Below are 19,083 nucleotides of genomic sequence, written 5' to 3'. Positions count from 1 at the left end.
CTGCAGACAAAGTGTCTCTGTGCAACTGAGCTTTGTTCATGGAGACCAGATACCGGCTGGGGCTTGCTCCGGCTCGCTGGAGACTAAAGCTCCAGGTAAGCGAGAACAAACAGCGCTGCCTGTTGTTCACGGCTGCAGGCCTCGGCGGAGGGAAAAGCCTATCAGCTACATGATACAGCACACTTTCTCTGTGCGCACACGGTAAAAGCACACACCAGTAATGCGCTGACATTTTTCTTAACAGTCGCCAAGCCAACACAGTGCAGTAAATCTATTGTAGAATTAGCAGAACAGCCCAAATGAATTCACACTGGAACAAGTTTACACATTATCATGTATGCATGATTTGTTGTTGATGTAAAGTCCTCCACGTTTTCATGATTTCATGTAGGTTATGGGGGGGCGCTATTGATGAATCTGATCCCTGGAAAGTCATGCATGTGTGTAGGAATAAGTACATACACACACACACACACACACAGAGAAAGTCTTTCTGCATCAAGCAATTAGAGCTGTGCTCAGACAGCACCCCCACCAACATAGTAGCTACTTGTGATGTCACACTATGAAATAAATGTTGACTGAACCGTAGCTTCAAAATGGGAAAACTCAAGTCAGATTAAATATTTCTGAACGGGTTCTGGCATGAAGCCAACAATGTCCTGCGAGTGGTTCCACTTAAAAGTAGAGAAGCTTGAATCTTCGACTGGACTGGGTTGCTTGACGCAAGGACGTTTCGCTTCAAATCGCAGAAGCTTCCTCAGCTAAACTTCTTGCTCTGGTAGTCTGACTTCTGTCTGACTCTTGTAGAGAAGAATAAAACAGAAGCCAACAAAAGCTGGAGTTTTAAACCTAACCAGACCCCTCCTACTGAGAGGCCGACTGCTATAGGCTAGTGACTAAACAATAGCTCTAATTAGCAACTATTGTGCTCTAGTTAACACACCTAATGACAGGACAGCTGTCCCTCTAATGATGGGATGGATGCCTTTCTGATGGCTACCTTGATGACGTGAATGACTCATTACCATGAACAAAAGACTGAAACTCCTTTGACCCGAGTACCCCATTGTAAACAGGGGATAAAGTGTGTCTCAGACCCCCTCCCCAGTTAAGGCTGGGTTTCAAACGTTTTGAAGATCCTCTGTAGTTTTTCCCCTACTCCTGTTAAATAAGGGTGAGACACTCCTCTTCTTCTTGTCTCCGTCTCCTGTCTATCTGGTCTCTTTGTTCTCTGGGACTTCTGCACTTTGTCCAGGGACCATCATGGGTACCCACATACTGTGAGGGCTTTCCGGACACGTTGTTGTTCTTTAGCCCTTCCCTCTGCAGTTGTGGGCACCTGTAGGGCTCTGTGTTGAAGCGTCCTGATCACCCCGAGCTTGTGTTCAAGGGGGTGGTTTGAGCCAAAGAGCAGATATTGGTCAGTGTGAGTTGGTTTTCTGTAAACCCCTGTCTGGAGCTGCCTGTTCTCTCCAATCGTAACATCACAGTCCAAGAAGGCTAAATGGTTGTTTCTGGCATCCTCACGTGTGAACTTGATATTGGCATCCACTGAGTTGATGTGTTCTGTAAAGTCCTCAACTTGCTGTTGCTTGATTTTAAGAGAGACCCCATGAGCTTCTTATAGCCGCTCGTGGGGTCTCTCTAGAGAGAGCTATAAGAAGAAAATCATTAGCTACCTCCAAAACCTGGAGAAAGAGGGACTCATTGACAGGCAGACATACTACAGACTGTACCCTGGGGACGCCACTCTGTGCATCTATGGACTGCCCAAAATCCATAAACAGGACGTGCCACTCAGGCCTATTGTGTGTAGCACAGATTCCATCACGTACAGTTTGGCCAAGTACCTCAAGTGGATTTTGGCTCCTCTAGTGGGTAACTCAGACCACCATGTGGAGAACACACAAGATTTTGTGAACAAGATCAAGGACCTACAGCTGGAGGCAGATGAAACTATGGTGTCATTTGATGTGACATCGTTGTTCACCTGCATCCCCACTGCTGAGGCCGTCTCAGCTGTGAGGCAGAGACTGCTGGAGGATATGTCTCTACTTGAAAGGACCAAACTCACACCAGACCACATCTGCCAACTCTTGGAGATCTGCCTCAACACCACGTATTTCCTGTTTAGGGGGAATTACTACAGACAGATTCATGGTTGTGCGATGGGGTCTCCGGTATCCCCCATTGTGGCCAATCTGTACATGGAGCGAGTCACTGGTTCAGATATGTTGATGACACATGGGTTAAAATCAAGCAACAGCAAGTTGAGGACTTTACAGAACACATCAACTCGGTGCACGCCAATATCAAGTTCACACGTGAGGATGCCAGAAACAACCATTTAGCCTTCTTGGACTGTGATGTTACGATTGGAGAGAACAGGCAGCTCCAGACAGGGGTTTACAGAAAACCAACTCACACTGACCAATATCTACTCTTTGGCTCAAACCACCCCCTTGAACACAAGCTTGGGGTGATCAGGACGCTTCAACACAGAGCCCTACAGGTGCCCACAACTGCAGAGGGAAGGGCTAAAGAGCAACAACGTGTCCGGAAAGCCCTCACAGTATGTGGGTACCCACGATGGTCCCTGGACAAAGTGCAGAAGTCCCAGAGAACAAAGAGACCAGATAGAGAGGAGACGGAGACAAGAAGAAGAGGAGTGTCTCTCCCTTATTTAGCAGGAGTAGGCGAAAAACTACAGAGGATCTTCAGACAGCACAAAATCCCAGTTTACTTTAAACCGGTTAACACCTTGAGACAGAAATTAGTTCACCCTAAGGACATGATCCCTAGTTAAAAACAGAGCAATGTAGTGTATTCTATCAGATGTCAGGAAAACTGTAACGAACACTACATAGGTGAAACGAAGCAACCTTTACACAAAAGGCTATACCAGCACCACAGAGAGGGCGCCAGTGGACCTCAGTCTGCGGTTCATCGCCACCTTAAAGACAGTAACCACACGTTTGAGGACAAGGAAGTTAAAATATTAGCCAGAGAGAAGAAATGGTTTGAGAGAGGGGTCAAGGAGGCATTCTTTGTGAAACGTTTCAAACCCAGCCTTAACCGGGGAGGGGGTCTGAGACACACTTTATCCTCTGTTTACAATGGGGTACTCAGGTCAAAGGAGTTTCAGTCTTTTGTTCATGGTAATGAGTCATTCACGTCATCAAGGGAGCCATCAGAAAGGCATCCATCCCATCATTAGAGGGACAGCTGTCCTGTCATTAGGTGCGCTAACTAGAGCACAATAGTTGCTAATTAGAGCTATTGTTTAGTCACTATCCTATAGCAGTCAGCCTCTCAGTAGGAGGGGTCTGGTTAGGTTTAAAACTCCAGCTTTTGTTGGCTTCTGTTTTATTCTTCTCTACAAGAGTCAGACAGAAGTCAGACTTCCAGAGCAAGCATTTTAGCTGAGGAAGCTTCTGCGATTTGAAGCGAAACGTCCTCGCGTCAAGCAACCCAGTCCAGTCGAAGATTCAAGCTTCTCTACTATGGAAACCACCTGGACAACTGAGAGCCTACACAGAAAGTTCCACTTAAAAATTTAAACTAAACATTGACCCAAAATGGCACTTCAGAAGGGTTGAATTAAAGTTGGATCTAAACTGATTATGCGTTTTCGTGTTTTGTGTGACCTTGACCTTGAAATTTGAACTGTGACCTTGAAAAGTGAACTCACTGTATTCTAGTACTCAATACACCATTCCCATGCACCAGATGTAGAATAAGAAGAATAAGAAAGAAATGATTAATCCCAAAGAAAATTGTTTCAAATATAGACTATTAATTTTCCGGTCAACTTTGACCTTGACCAAACTTTTGAAGGTCAAGGCCAAAGGTCAAAGTCAATCAGAAAGTGGTTCCCTAAGAGGAACAATATGAGCCAAATTGGAAGTTTCTATGGTGAGTAGTTCCGAAGTTATGGGTGATTATGCAATTTTCACTTTTTGGGTGACATTGACCTTGAAACTTGAGCTATGACCTTGAAAAAAGAACTCACTCTATTCTAGGATTATCTCAACTATATGACCAAATTTCATGACGAAAGATGCAGAACATAACAGCCACCTCATCATAGCATAAGAAAATTATGTTATCTGGACACATTCTGATGATGGTCATCTGATGTACAGTGCATCAGGAAAGTATTCACAGCCACCTCACTTTTTCCACATTTTGTTATGTTACAGGTTTATTCCAAAATGGAGTAAATTAATTTTTTGCCTCAAAATTCTACTCACAACACCCCGCAATAACAACATGAAAAAAGTTTCTTTTTTTGTGCAAATTTATTAAAAATCAAAACTAAGACATCACGTGTACATAAAGTATTCACAGCCTTTGCCATGAAGCACAGAATTGAGCTCAGGTGCATCTTGTTTCCAAGGATCATCCTTCAGGTGTTTCTACAGCTTAAGTGGAGTCCAGCTGGGGTAAATTTAGTTTATTGGACACACAGTAATTTGGAAAGACACACACCTGACTACATATAAGGTCCCACAGTTGATAGTGCATGTCAGAGGACAAACCAAGCATGAAGTCAAAAGAATTGTCTGTAGACCTCCAAGACAGGATTGTCTCGAGGCACAAATCTGGGGAAGGATACAGAAACATTTCTGCTGCTTTGAAGGTCTCAATGAGTACAGTGGCTTCCATCGTCCATAAATGGAAGAGGTTTGGATCCACCAGGACTCTTCCTACAGCTGGATGCCCAGCTAAACTGAGCAATCAGGGGAGAAGGACCTTAGTCAAGGAGGTGACCAAGAACCTGATGGTCACTGTATCAGTGCTCCAGCATTCCTCTGTGAAGAAAGGAGAAGCTCCCAGAAGGACAACCATCTCTGTAACAATCCACCAATCAGGGCTGTATGGTGGAGTGGCCAGACGGAAGCCACTCCTTAGTAAAAGGCACATGGCAGCCCACCTGGAGTTTGCCAAAAGGCACCTGATGGACTCTCAGACCATGAAAAACAAAATTCTCTGGTCTGATGAGACAAAGATTGCACTATTTAGCATAAATCCCAGGCGTCATGTTTGGAGGAAACCAGGCACCATCCGTACAGTGAAGCATGGTGGTGGCAGCATCATGCTGTGGGGATGATTTTTACTGCAAGAACTGGGAGACCAGTCAGGATTGCACAGCAATTTCTTTTCCTGTAGAGGGCAGCATTACAGTCTACAGCCGAGAGCCTGACGGGAAAGTTAAAACACGAAGAAGGTGTACACAATGTTTTGGTGACGTCATGAGTAAGAAAGCAGCCTGTCGGTGGGCTGTGGTCTTTAAAGCTTCTTTCTTCTCGCCGCATGTACAGTCTGACACGCTGTTAAGAGGACATCAGGAATCTACACACTTCGCATAATGAGACGTTGGAGTTCGTGTGTGCCGAGTAAGTGGACCTTTGAAACACCGTGTTTTCAGTCGCGGTGCAGTTAGCTTGCGGGGCTAACACTGTTAGCATGGGCGCCTCGGACGCGCCTGTGAACGACAGAGAGCGTCTGTTAGCGGCCTGTTAGCCTCAGCAAACACCGAGGCCGCGGGCAAATATCCACACGTACAGCAAACACCCACAGATGATGACAGCCTGTATGTGCATGTTTACAAACTAAAATCAGGCTGCGATATTGATAACAAAAGTTTTGGTTTTCAAGCAGATGAAACGTGCAGATGAACGGCTACACTGGCTAACATTGATGTGCAAATGTCATTAAAAATGTAACTAGTAATTTATTGAGTAAGACCCAAACACAACGGTACCAAGGTAAAACTAGTTTTTTAAAAAGTGAGACGAGGTGTTTGGCTGTGCAGCATGAAGCCCTGAAGACTGAATATTCACTGAATGAACTCACTTGACCTCTTTGGCTTCTCTTTGCGCCTTTTCCTCCCGCTGTCAGTGCACTGAAAGATGGGTCGCTGCAGTGTCCACGTCCTCCTGCTGCTCGTGCTGCATGTTCTGAAGACATCTGCCGAGGATTCAGGTACACAACTGTGTAGACTTTGCTGTTGCAGACTGCGTGGCCTCCTGCCCACTGTTCTCACAGTACACTTACAAACCACAGTGGCCTTTAGGTGACTGTGTGATAAGGTGATTTGTTTTTATGTAACGGCTGAGTGGATCCTTGCCATTTGATTGGTGCTTTGTATGTCATGTGACATGGATTTTTCATCTTGTGTTGCATTTAGAGTGCAGTTTGGTTCCATACGTTTGGCACCATTGCACTCTGCACACATGCGTGCACACACACACAAAACAAATCCACTGCGCTGTAACCCATCTGGAAGCATGAAGAGCTGTTAGGAGGAAATTAGAATGAAAAGCGGACTAATTTCTGATGTGATTTTTTTTTTTTTTTTTTTTTCTTCTCTTTTGCTGCACTGAGGAAGTACTGAGTCCTTTTTTTGAAATACGTGCACAAGCGCCGTCCCGCTTGTGTGAGCTCGCACACAAGTTCAGGTGCACGCTCATGGATGACAATTTGATAGAGCTATTTGACGATGCTAATTCTTCTAACACACACACACACAAAATCCACTCCACTGTAAGCCGTCTGGAGGCACGAAGAGCTGTTTGGATGAAAAGCTGATGTGATTTTTTTTTTTTTTTGCTGGACTGAGTAACTACACGTTCTTTATTTTTTTATTTTTTTTAGTTAAGTACGAAGTCAGTGCACAGCATCACCAGACTACACGTCACAATTTGGACTTCTCTTTAAAGTTCGTGTTAACTTTATCAACAGTGGAACACCAAAATGTAAGTCCCTTTTCTGTTGTTTAGAAATTAATAAAATATCAAATGACAAGGATCTATTTTAGCCATTATTTAAAACAAATAATGAATGTTTACGTTCTTTCAATGGAACAAATATTTGATTCGGTGAAAGCTGGAACATACCATTCAACGAGGTGAACTCTTGAATGAATCCAACTTTCATTCCAACTTTCACCTCATGAAATATTCGTACCATTGAACTCAAACATTCATTACTTGTATACTCTGTGTGATTGACCAGTTCAGAGATAAAATTTGGGATTGTAGACCAGAGTTTAGGTTTTCTTGGGTGACTTAGTTGGATGTGGACATTGGGCACACTGGTCCGGTGAACTCATTATCAACTGTCATTACAGCCTCGAATGGCTCGCATCAGCCACACTAATCCACGTAGTGCCATGATAGCGCCATGATAACGCCATGTTGGCGCACGTTTAGGCATGAGTTTGGTCCAAACCTCCAGCCCTCCCACACCTGGTCCCTTCAAAGTGTGGGTTTTCAATTCACAGATTCACAGCAGGATTTAAAGATGTCCCTTCTTTTTTTTTTAAACGCAGTCCAAAAATAGACACTTCAGCACAGTTCCGCAGTTGTGCGCTGTGTGCCAGGCTGCTGTCCACCTGTAATGCACCAGACCAGCTAGACCCGAACCACGGGTTCCTGGAGAGCCGCCTCTGTGCTCCTCGCTGGCTCCGCGGCTCTCTGGCTTTTCTTCTGCGCTTTAAACACACAAAACTTTGTTTGTCCGTTTATTTCTGCAAAATCGCTCTTTTGCGTGCACTGCTGTTGTCCTTTCATGGACAGCTGCCTCTGTGCTTATATACACCTGTGGATCATTTAAAAAAAAAATATATATATATTCCGCAGCTTATAAGTTATCATGATACAACTATTAACTTTGTCTTCAAAATCGGTCTTTTGCGCGCTCTCCACCTGTGTTGCCACACAGCTCCTGCTCTTAGCTGCTCCACTGGAGTTATCTTCCATGGCTTTAAACACACATCCACTTTCACGCAGTCACCCAAATTTTAACTTTGTGTTCATCCAATATTGACTGAAATATCATTCTTTTGTGAGCTGGCGTTCTGCCTAAATGCTCCTTTGAAGCGTGATGATGAGTCACTGCGTCAGTGCGCACACACAGCGGAGCTCATGGGATCCATTAACAAGATATTAAATCAACATACTTTTATATACAACAGATATCAACATACAGACATACTTTTACAGCAAGGAACTGTTTTATCAAGCTATAAAAAACATTAAAAATAATTACCTTAAGCTGTTCAAAATACATCCCACATGGAGCAGGAAAGAGGAAAAAAAAAGCGTCCAGATGAAACAGTCCGCTGATTCTAGAAGAGGTGTTTTCAGCATCCAAGGTTTGGCAGAAAATGATTAATCCGCTACAAAATAATTATTTTATATAGAGTCCAGCGCACAGAGCAGGTGGAATTGTGTGCGCAAGAGGAGAGCTGTTCCAAAAATAGCCTCTCAGGTCCTGCGAATGTGCCAGGCACACGGATAATGGACTTTTTGCAGACTCGTAAGCACCACGCAAATGCCTCTAAGCCGTCGCAGTAACTCGAACACAAACTGCGCCACGTTGTTGTTGCTAAATTTTGAACATCTTGAAATTAGCGCCACACTCAGAGGAGCCTCGTTAACTGAAGATAATGCCTCTAAGAGCCACTCTGAGCCACTATACTGCCACGATAGCTCACGAAACAAAAAAAAAGGGTGCGTGGCTCCTTCATTATTCGGTGGGACCGCAGCTTTAGTGTTTTGCATGCCACTACCTTGATCTTCTTTACAGATTTGTGCAAAAGTAAAGATATATTTTCTGAATATTAATTGTAAGCATTTGCTGCTTTTAACTTTATTTTGTGCCATTGGTTGCACAAAGCATGCAGACCGTGTGGGATCTGTTAAACTGTGATGGCCATTTTTAGCATGATTATTTTGTCACCATAAAATAAAACTACTACAACAATCAAGTTGCAGCACTATCACTGGATGTAAGAGAGAGCATGTGCATAAGACGAGTAGGAAATTCTCTCTTTTTTTTTTTCTTTTCCCTTAAGTGTAGGTGACACCAAAAAATGTAGAGAAGCTTGAATCTTCGACTGGACTGGGTTGTTTGACGCAAGGACGTTTCGCTTCAAATCGCAGAAGCTTCCTCAGCTAAAATTCTTGCTCTGGTAGTCTGACTTCTGTCTTGACTCTTGTAAAGAAGAATTAAACAGAAGCCCCAAAAGCTGGAGTTTTAAACCTAACCAGACCCCTCCTACCGAGAGGCAGACTGCTATAGGCTAGTGACTAAACAATAGCTCTAATTAGCACCTGTTGTGGTTTAGTTAGCACCCTCCTAATGACAGGGCAGCTGTCCCTCCTAATGATGGGACGGACGCCTCTCCATCAGGAGAGGATAAATGTCAAACTGTTGTTTAATTTTAGTCTTAAATAAATAAAAAAAAAGCATTACATATGGCGTCACCTAAACTTTAAATGACCAGTAGTGAGTTTCAACGTACAAATCCTCTCTCCCACAGGTCGACAGTTGGCGTGTCTTCAGTGTGATAGTCCGAAATGCCTCCAGGCCTCCCAGTGCCATGGAACACGATGTTTCTCTTCTGTCACAGTTGGCAGCAGCGGGGTGGTGTTTAAGTGCGGCTGCTTGCAAGGGACAGACCCAATCAGTTTTCATTGCTCCATGTCTCCATCATACCACCAGGCCATTTTCTGCTGCTCCCGTGACATGTGCAACAGCAACACCACCAGGAACTCTCTGATGGCTCAGCTGCTATCAGGTGGATAATGGCACCAAATTAACAGTGTTTGTTTTTAAACAAAATAATTGTGTAGCTGCTTATAAGATATGACGTATGAGACGTGACTTTTTTTGTCATCCTCCATTGCTGCTAATCTTCCTCACCTGTCCACTCACAGCTCCAGAAGGTGAACCAGTTCCATACCGCGTGGAAACGTTGGCTCTCTTTGTGATCGGTCCAGTTGTGGTTCTTGTACTGCTGTCTGTAGTGTCCGTATTGGCCTGCAGGAAGTTTCGCCACAGCCGTTTGCAAAGATTACAAGACTTTGACACGGAGCAGGGAGCCATCGATGGCCTCATCACCTCCAATGTGGGAGACAGCACTTTAGCAGTAAGCATTACATAAACTACAGTGGCTTGCAAACGTATTCAGCCCCTTGGTATTTCACGCTTTTTTTTGGGGGGGGGGGATTCTTTATTTCAGTTTTTAGACAACGGAGAATATTTACATTGTTTTTTTAGATGGAAATCTGTTCAGTTTCCTCTGTAGTCCTCAACATAAAATACAAACATGGGAGAGATAATGATTGTAAAACGACAACAAAAAAGTGCCTACCGACCTAACAAAGTATTTCACACATTTTAATTTGTTTATGGCATTTCAAATACAAAAGTAAATCAGCCTTCTCACTATAAAACATTTCTAAAATTAGATTCAAACTGAAAGTAAATCTCTACAGCTTGATATAAATTAAAAATATAAAAGCTAAGATGATGGGTTGCATAAGTAATCAGCCCCTTTGGTATAATACCTGTAAATAATCTGTTTAATTACCAGTTTTCGTCAGACAAATCAGGGGATGATACATGAACATTTCCAAGTCACTGAATATCTCTTTAACTTTATTTACATCAGTTATGAAGAAATACAAACAGTATGGCACTCTATGGTAAATCTGTGTGGAGTATACAGGTCTCAAAAACTGAGTGACTGTGCAAGAAGGAGAAGAGTGAGGAAAGCCACCAAGACACCCCAGAAGAAGTTACAGGCTTTTGTGACTGTGATTGTAGAAATTGTGCATAGTGCATGTTTTGCATTTTGTATCCCCAGTTATACAGCTTCATGATGAAGTGGTACAGAGGAGGGTTTTCTTTCACCAAAACATTAAATTTAGGCTTGCATCTCAGATATACCTTCTGGCAAATTGTAGCTGAACTCTCAGGTCTTCTTTTTAATAAAACCCTAGTCACATATTCAGTGACTTGGAAATGTTCATGTATCCATCCCATGACTTGTCTGAAGAAAACTGGCAATTAAACTGATTATTTACAGGTATTATACCAAAGGGGCTGATTACTTACGCAACCCATCATTTTGGATTTTATGTTTTTATTTAATTTATATCAAGTTGTACAGATTTACTTTCAGTTTGAGTCTAAGGAAGATAATTTTATAAATTGTTATATTGAGAAGCCTGATTTACTTTTTGTATTTGAAATGCCATAAACAAATTAAAATGCGTGAAATACCAAGGGGCTGAATACTTTTGCAAGCCACTGTATATAAGAGAGACTCATTTATAATGAATGTATTTATTTACTTCTATATGATGTTGAAATGTTTCCTTTTTGCATATTAATTTCAAATTTCTGCATTTATGTATTGAAGCCAGAAAGACACCTCTCATGGTTTTGTGATGTAACTGGTGTTCACAAGATCAATAGAAGCTGTAATTAAATAATACAGGTTCCACTCAAACTTTGAGATTTTTTTTTTTTTTTTTTTTTTTTAATTCCATCCTGTTCATTTTGTCCATAATGTTTGTAGACTGTCTCACACAGAGGGCTAAATGATCTGTCTCTGTCTCCAGGACCTGTTGGATCACTCCTGTACATCGGGCAGTGGGTCAGGTCTTCCCTTCCTTGTCCAGAGAACTGTGGCCCGACAGATCAGTCTGGTGGAGTGTATAGGTCAGTCTACAACCTGATTGATGGTCTACAGATGGCACAGTTTAGGTTCTTTTTTTGTTTGTTTGTTTTGTATATGACACTGACTGATTTAAAGCCCTTCTAAGGACATTTGTATTACCTGCTGTTTAATCTTTGAAACCCCACAACGTGCCAACATGTTTGAAAGGCATGGTTTTTCAGAAAAGCCAAAATATAGCCAAAAAAGTGTAAAAATGGAAATTGTATTTTCAAATTTCAGGTGGTTCTTAAGCTAAGCATTTATGCTGAAACAGTTCCATTGGGGGGGGGGACATAATGGCAATTAACACACAGCTCCTTCTGAATCTGTTTTACACACACACACACACACACTGGCCATAACCCGCTCGATAACGGTACATATTATAATTTATATTGTAACTTGAATGTCTTTGTTCTAAGTTGTAAAACCGTTTCTGCCCAGTTCAGCATATACATTTAGACAAATAAGACTAAAAATATACCAAACTAAGAATATAACCATTTAAGTAAAGTAATTACGTACCAAAACAAATGGCAAAGAAAACAAAATATTAAAATAATATATAAACACACAAATATATCACCATTTACAAAGTGTTTTTCAGCATTGTTTGGTAAAATAAGTGTTTTCATATCTGCAAAAATAACACAGATGGCATATGTTTGTGAAAGGCCAATATCTGTTTATTACTGGTTGGGCTCAAATGCAGACAGCGATGCTCCTTTTTTCAGTCTTCATTTGTTCATCTCTGTTTAAATTCCTGCACGTGCTCTTTCCTTGCGTTCTGCTCCATCTCCATGTCTCCTCTCGCCTCCTTTTAAGGCAAAGGCAGATACGGGGAGGTGTGGCGGGGTCAGTGGCAGGGAGAGAACGTGGCTGTTAAGATTTTCTCCTCTCGAGATGAGAAGTCGTGGTTCAGAGAGACTGAGATCTACAACACGGTGCTGTTGAGACATGAAAATATCCTGGGTGAGGCTGCAGCACACGGATGAAGTCATTTATCACTCAAATGTAATAAAGAAGCATTTGTTTTCAGATACATTCTGAATTAGAGAGGATTCCCAAAACATAGACAAGCTTGGGGGGGGTTTAAGGCATGATTTCCTTGTATGTGTTGAAATTAAATGTTGCACATTAACTGATACTCATCTGCATTTTCTTTTCATCTGTCTGCTGTGTCCATCACCACCTCCACATCTGCTCTCGTAATCATCATCCCACCTCCTCCGTCTCACCTCCCAGGCTTCATGGCATCTGACATGACTTCTCGAAACTCCAGCACCCAGCTGTGGCTCATCACTCATTACCACGAGAACGGCTCACTTTATGACTACTTGCAACGTGTTGCCGTGGAGACGACAGAGGGCCTGGCGATGGCGGCGTCCATAGCCTGCGGCCTGGTGCACCTGCACACGGAGATCTTTGGCACAGAGGGAAAACCAGCCATCGCACATCGGGACTTGAAGAGCAAAAACATCCTGGTTACGAAGGAGCTGCGGTGCTGCATTGCAGATCTGGGTCAGTCAGTCGACTCATCATGTTGATTTCTTTTAGTTCTCTTGTCCGCTGAAGGCGGGGCCTTCCTGCCGTTATGTTTGTGTGTCACAGGACTGGCTGTAATCCACTCACAGACAGACAACCTGCTGGATGTGGGCAACAACCCAAAAGTGGGCACCAAGCGCTACATGGCCCCTGAGGTTCTGGACGAGACCATTCAGACTGACTGCTTTGATGCCTATAAGAGAGTGGACATCTGGGCCTTTGGTCTGGTTCTGTGGGAAATAGCAAGACGCACATACAGCAACGGTGAGTGACGCACAAATGGACGAGTGATGTTACGTTATATACAAAGTTTTAAAGAAATACTAATTTAAATTTCTATTCATATGAGTGTTTATGATTATGGAGATGTGTGTCCCCATGTGGTCTGTTGTGTGGCTTACCATTAAAATACAAAATCACATGCTGGAAACTTCACACGTTTGATGAAGAATGATCAGGTTCTCAGTGTGGAGTTAACTCATTAAGGATCATAGCTGCTGATCACTATGAAGGCAGGTGTTAAGTGTCGTCAAAATACTGTCTAGTGTAAAACGTTTCTCTGTTGTGTGAAACACTGCAATGTGTGCAATGCTTGTTAACACGGTCACATACTGTATGTAAACGTGTTTACAAAATGTATCATTCATGGAGCTTTTAATTCAACTTTCAAGGAGCAAATCTGAAAATAAAAAAATAGTCCATGTTAAACTCTACATCAAACAAGATTATTAAAGGGGTCATTTGGTGCATAGTCACTTTTTAAATCTTCTTACATTTTCATGTTTGAGGTTTCATGTTAAAGTTACAAAATGCTCACAGAAATGCTCCCATTACAAACATGACTTGGGCCTGACACAGCTTGTTTTAGGTTTCTGTAACATGTAACAGAACTGTATATTTTTAAGTACTGCAGTGTAATAGTTACTGTCTGTGTATTTGAAAATGTGGCGTCAGCTTCAGTCCATATCAAACAGCGCTCATGCTACCCACGTAATGAGTCAGTTAGCCCGACTATTCAGTATGTGAGCTTGCTATATTTTATTGTATAAAAACCCTGGCCCTAAAGGATAGTCCCACTCTGGCTCTGGTTCCTCTTGTTTAGCTCCACCTCCATATCTGCTGCACTGTATGTGATGTTCATGCATCCTAAAACGTCCGGCACTGAAGCCTGTTTTAATTGGACTAATTTCTTGTCTGCTAATTTTGGCTCATCAGGCATTGTTGAGGAGTACAAGCCTCCATTTTATGACCAGGTGCCAAACGACCCCAGCTTTGAGGACATGAGGAAAGTGGTGTGTGTGGAGCAGCAGAGGCCTTTCATTCCCAATCGTTGGTTCTCTGATCCTGTGAGTAATAATATCAGACCATCAGTTAGTTTTTATTACTAATACATAGCAAACTGCAGAAGAGCACAGTAATAGACCAACTCTTCAGCAAGAGACACGTCATTTGACAGTAGTGATTTTAAAACACTGTTGTAATAAGGTCCTTGTTAACCCTGTCCTTGGATGTGTGCACGCCTCCACTTTAACGCAACTACAATCCCTGGCAATAATTATGGAATCACCGGCCTCAGAGGATGTTCATTCAGTTGTTTAATTTTGTAGAAAAAAAGCAGATCACAGACATGACACAAAACTAAAGTCATTTCAAATGGCAGATTTCTGGCTTTAAGAAACACTATAAGAAATCAGGAAAAATAATTGTGGCAGTCAGTAACGGTTACTTTTTTAGACGAAGCAAAGGGAAAAAATATGGACTCACTCAATTCTGAGGAATAAATTATGGAATCACCCTGTAAATTTTTATCCCCAAAACGAACACCTGCATCAAATCAAATCTGCTCGTTAGTCTGCATCTAAAAAGGAGTGATCACACCTTGGAGAGCTGTTGCACCAAGTGGACTGACATGAATCATGGCTCCAACACGAGAGATGTCAATTGAAACAAAGGAGAGGATTATCAAACTCTTAAAAGAGGGTAAATCATCATGCAATATTGCAAAATATGTTGGTTGTTCACAGTCAGCTGTGTCTAAACTCTGGACCAAATACAAACATGGAAAGGTTGTTAAAGGCAAACATACTGGTAGACCAAGGAAGACATCAAAGCGTCAAGACAGAAAACTTAAAGCAATATGTCTCAAAAATCGAAAATGCACAACAAAACAAATGAGGAACGAATGGGAGGAAACTGGAGTCAACGTCTGTGACTGAACTGTAAGAAACCGCCTAAAGGAAATGGGATTTACATACAGAAAAGCTAAACGAAAGCCATCATTAACACCTAAACAGAAAAAAACAAGGTTACAATGGGCTAAGGAAAAGCAATCGTGGACTGTGGATGACTAGATGAAAGTCATATTCAGTGATGAATCTCGAATCTGCATTGGGCAAGGTGATGATGCTGGAACTTTTGTTTGGTGCCGTTCCAATGAGATTTATAAAGATGACTGCCTGAAGAGAACATGTAAATTTCCACAGTCATTGATGATATGGGGCTGCATGTCAGGTAAAGGCACTGGGGAGATGGCTGTCATTACATCATCAATAAATGCACAAGTTTAAGTTGATATTTTGGACACTTTTCTTATCCCATCAATTGAAAGGATGTTTGGGGATGATGAAATCATTTTTCAAGATGATAATGCATCTTGCCATAGAGCAAAAACTATGAAAACATTCCTTGCAAAAAGACACATAGGGTCAATGTCATGGCCTGCAAATAGTCCGGATCTTAATCCAATTGAAAATTTTTGGTGGAAGTTGAAGAAAATGGTCCATGACAAGACTCCAACCTGCAAAGCTGATCTGGCAACAGCAATCAGAGAAAGTTAGAGCCAGATTGTTGAGTACTGTTTGTCACTCATTAAGTCAAGCAAAAACTGTGAAAACATTCCTTGCAAAAAGACACATAGGGTCAATTTCATGACATAGGGTTAATGTCAACAAGCTGATGTGATTTGATGCAGGTGTTAGCTTTGGAGATGGAAATTTACAGGGTGATTCCATAATTTATTCCTCTGAATTGAGTGAGTCCATATTTTTTTTCCTCTGCTTGGTCTAAAAAAGTAACCGTTACCGACTGCCACATTTTTTTTTTTCCTGATTTCTTATAGTGTTTCTTAAAGCCAGAAAGTTGCCATTTGAAATGACTTTAGTTTTGTATCATGTCTGTGATCTGCTTTTTTTTTTTTTTTTCTACAAAATTAAACAACTGAATGAACATCCTCCGAGGCCGGTGATTCCATAATTTTTGCCAGGGGTTGTATAAAAAAAGTTATCTTGTTCATCTCCACATGGAAATGGCATGCAATGAGTACAAATGCATTAAAATCAATTGTGTTTTGCTGATGGAATATCCCAAAGACCTGCCTCCCAGCTGCTGAACACTGCCACCTGCTGGATGCATAGTGGAAGCTGGACTGACAATGTATGAGAGGGCGACAGATGGAACACAAATGCTGTGAAACAATCAAACCAGTGGTTTCTGTCATTTGGTGCATATCTAAAACTTAATTTAATTTTTTTTCCTTCTTAATCTTAATTTCTTCATTATGTAATTAAAATAAGAGGAAAAGTTAAACTTTCCTCCATCCATTTGGAAATGGTGAAACTTATTTTGAGCCACATCAATTATAACCATACCAAATCCCTCCCTCAGGGTTTGTGTGAAGGTACAACTGTGTTACTTAAGAACATAACTGTTTAGTTTTTGTCTCTTTTATAACCACACCTGCATCCACCATCCAGTAGGAGATGATACATCCACTGGATATTTCACAGGCAAAACATGTTGCTTTTCAGGAGCTGCTAACACACAGGATTCACTTTGTCAGAAACATTTTGTTTAGGCATTTCTTAATTTCACTGCTCAAAGTATGACTTCTGATTCACCATCTGCTGCTCTGGTGTCAGACTCTCTCTGCTCTGGTGAAGCTGATGAAGGAGTGCTGGTACCAGAACCCGTCTGCCAGGCTGACAGCGCTGCGCATCAAGAAAACCCTGGATAAGATCTACAGCTCTCTGGAGAAGGGCAAGGAGTCCTGAGAGGGAGCTGGGGGCGTTGATCAGGGTGTTAAAGAGACCAGCTGGACAGAGGACCACAGGCAGGAGTTGTTGAAGAGTCATCGAACCTCATCCTTGCTCTCTCACGTTCTCTGTGGTTGCCTTCCACCGCCATAGTCACTCTGACTTGAAGCCCACACAGATGTTTGAATCTGAAGCCAGCCTTAGCTACGGGACTTGAACCTGTCGCCATTGTGTTCACACTGACCTTAACTGTGGCTTGTTACAGTTGAAAGAACATGAACGGCATATTTTAGCACCCTGCACCAACGCATTAATGCCCACATAAGCTCAGCCTTCTTACACTTACAGCGTTTAGTTTTTTTATTCCTCAGCTGGTGGTTGTGGCTTTCTGCTCAGAGACAATCAGTGATATTTCACCCCCCACCCCACTCCCCTTTAATTTTACTACGTCAACAAATCTGAAAACAACTGTCTACTTACAAAGGAAAAAAGCCAATAGAATCAAAAAGTTTTTAAATTTTTATTAAAAGCTGTATGAAACTTCCACTCTTACACACTGAGGACAAGTAAAACTGACTGTACATGTATAAGTGTTTACATCCACTTTATGTATCCATGTTGTCATTAGTGGAGCTTTTAGGAAATGCAAAGTGGGAAAGGAGGAATTAAAAAAACAAAACAAAAAAAAAAAAGGATAATATTCTGAATGATGTACAGTATGTGTGAAGTGAGAATATACTGCAGATTTACCTGAAATACACACGTTTGTGTTCACTGACCCTGACACATCTCTGGGAGATTATAAGGAACTGGAAGTGAATCCTGATTTTGGAGTAAGGCAGGTGTCCCATCATCTTCACACTGCAAGTTGCCTGATTTAATGGAGAAAAACCACTACATCTTTATTTGTAAGCCTTGTTTTATTCAAGATTTTGAAGTGGATAAAATTGCTGAGATGTGCAATTACAGATGCATTTGTTCACAAGTGCTGGGTTTGTTTAGGAAAAAAAATGTTGCTTTGTCTTTTTTTATATGTAATTAAATATTTACTGCACTGTTACCCAAGTCTGTTTTATGATTTAATGAGAAATTTCTCATGGCAGTGTGACAGTTCTAGTTACTTTGTTAAAAACCGACTCAAATTGACAACTACTGCAACACCATTCATTTTTCATGAAGTCTTGAGATTTATTCATTAGCAAAGTTAATGGATAAGGCTGATCTAAGCAATCTGTAGCTGTCAGCTTTAAGCCACCGTATAAGGTTTTGACAGACTGTGCACAAACATTTCCCCAAAATCTCCCACTTTGTCTGAAGACAAATACCGACTCCAGCTTTATGAATTTACAATACTACAAGTAAAACTGCTACTTACTAGAAGATGTAGGTGACTATGGTGAGTGCTTAGTTGTTTTTATCAATAATCCAAAAACAGAAGCTCCCGGTTAATGCTGCAATTGACACGTTTCTCCTGCAGATGTGGAAACAGATGGGACAGTCTAAAATTCACCTCAACTGGAGGTTTGTCACATTCTTGCTGGTTGTAGCCAACCCAATTGTAATGGTACAAGTTCTGTTTGTTGAACATGTCTGATCAGGGAGAATGCTGGGGTCATTTCAGGTCATCTGGCAGAGTCTTGTAGGGGTTCAGAATGCCCTTTGGGTCCAGCATGGCCTTGATGTTGCCCATGAGGGCCACAGCCTGCTTGGGTTTACTGTAGTAGATGTAGTTCCTCTTCTTCAGGCCCAGTCCGTGTTCTGCACTGATGCTGCCCCGGCAAGCGGTTGTCCACTCGAACACAAAGGGTTCGATGGCAGCTAGGAGGGTGGGGTCTTTGGCAGGGGAGGTGATGTTCAAGTGGAGGTTACCATCACCTGCAGGAACACAGGGTGAAAATTTTAGCAACACAAATAAGGGAAAACATTTTAAATTGCAGCTTGTTTTCAGCACATCCACTTCACATTTTTTCCTCCCCCGATTCCTTT

The 19,083-nt window shown here is 41.9% G+C and overlaps 2 protein-coding genes across 7 annotated transcripts in view; one reads left to right on the top strand and one right to left on the bottom strand.

Annotated features, from left to right (window-relative positions):
• The first annotated feature begins 5,205 nt into the window (after window positions 1–5,205).
• On the top strand, window positions 5,206–17,804 carry acvr1l (activin A receptor, type 1 like). The gene is made up of 10 exons (XM_034160035.1): window positions 5,206–5,402; window positions 5,908–5,991; window positions 9,335–9,592; window positions 9,732–9,943; window positions 11,424–11,523; window positions 12,347–12,493; window positions 12,767–13,042; window positions 13,133–13,330; window positions 14,282–14,412; window positions 16,984–17,804. The coding sequence occupies exons 2-10, from the start codon at window positions 5,919–5,921 to the stop codon at window positions 17,113–17,115; spliced, it is 1,527 nt and encodes a 508-aa protein (XP_034015926.1). The 5' UTR covers window positions 5,206–5,402; window positions 5,908–5,918; the 3' UTR covers window positions 17,116–17,804.
• d2hgdh (D-2-hydroxyglutarate dehydrogenase) overlaps window positions 17,447–19,083 on the bottom strand; it is a 16,784-nt gene continuing 15,147 nt past the window's right edge. For 5 of the 6 annotated variants that reach the window (XM_034160029.1, XM_034160028.1, XM_034160032.1 and 2 more), the window contains one exon: window positions 17,447–18,972. In XM_034160029.1, coding sequence (XP_034015920.1) covers window positions 18,710–18,972 — 263 coding nt within the window. In that variant the 3' untranslated portion in view covers window positions 17,447–18,709. The remainder of the gene's footprint in view (window positions 18,973–19,083) is intronic. The other variant, XM_034160030.1, reaches the window with a different exon arrangement.

The sequence above is a fragment of the Thalassophryne amazonica genome, chromosome 19 (assembly GCF_902500255.1).
Source record: "Thalassophryne amazonica chromosome 19, fThaAma1.1, whole genome shotgun sequence".
Taxonomy (NCBI): Eukaryota; Metazoa; Chordata; class Actinopteri; order Batrachoidiformes; family Batrachoididae; genus Thalassophryne; species Thalassophryne amazonica.
This window is presented reverse-complemented; position numbering and strand designations above follow the sequence as displayed.

What these genes read in the sequence shown, in the direction of transcription:
- acvr1l (XM_034160035.1), top strand. Translation starts at nt 5,919, where the DNA reads ATGGGTCGCTGCAGTGTCCACGTCCTCCTGCTGCTCGTGCTGCATGTT. An exon ending in GACATCTGCCGAGGATTCAG is followed by an intron (nt 5,992 to 9,334) that starts GTACACAACTGT and finishes TCTCTCCCACAG; the next exon opens with GTCGACAGTTGGCGTGTCTT. An exon ending in GAGACATGAAAATATCCTGG is followed by an intron (nt 12,494 to 12,766) that starts GTGAGGCTGCAG and finishes CTCACCTCCCAG; the next exon opens with GCTTCATGGCATCTGACATG.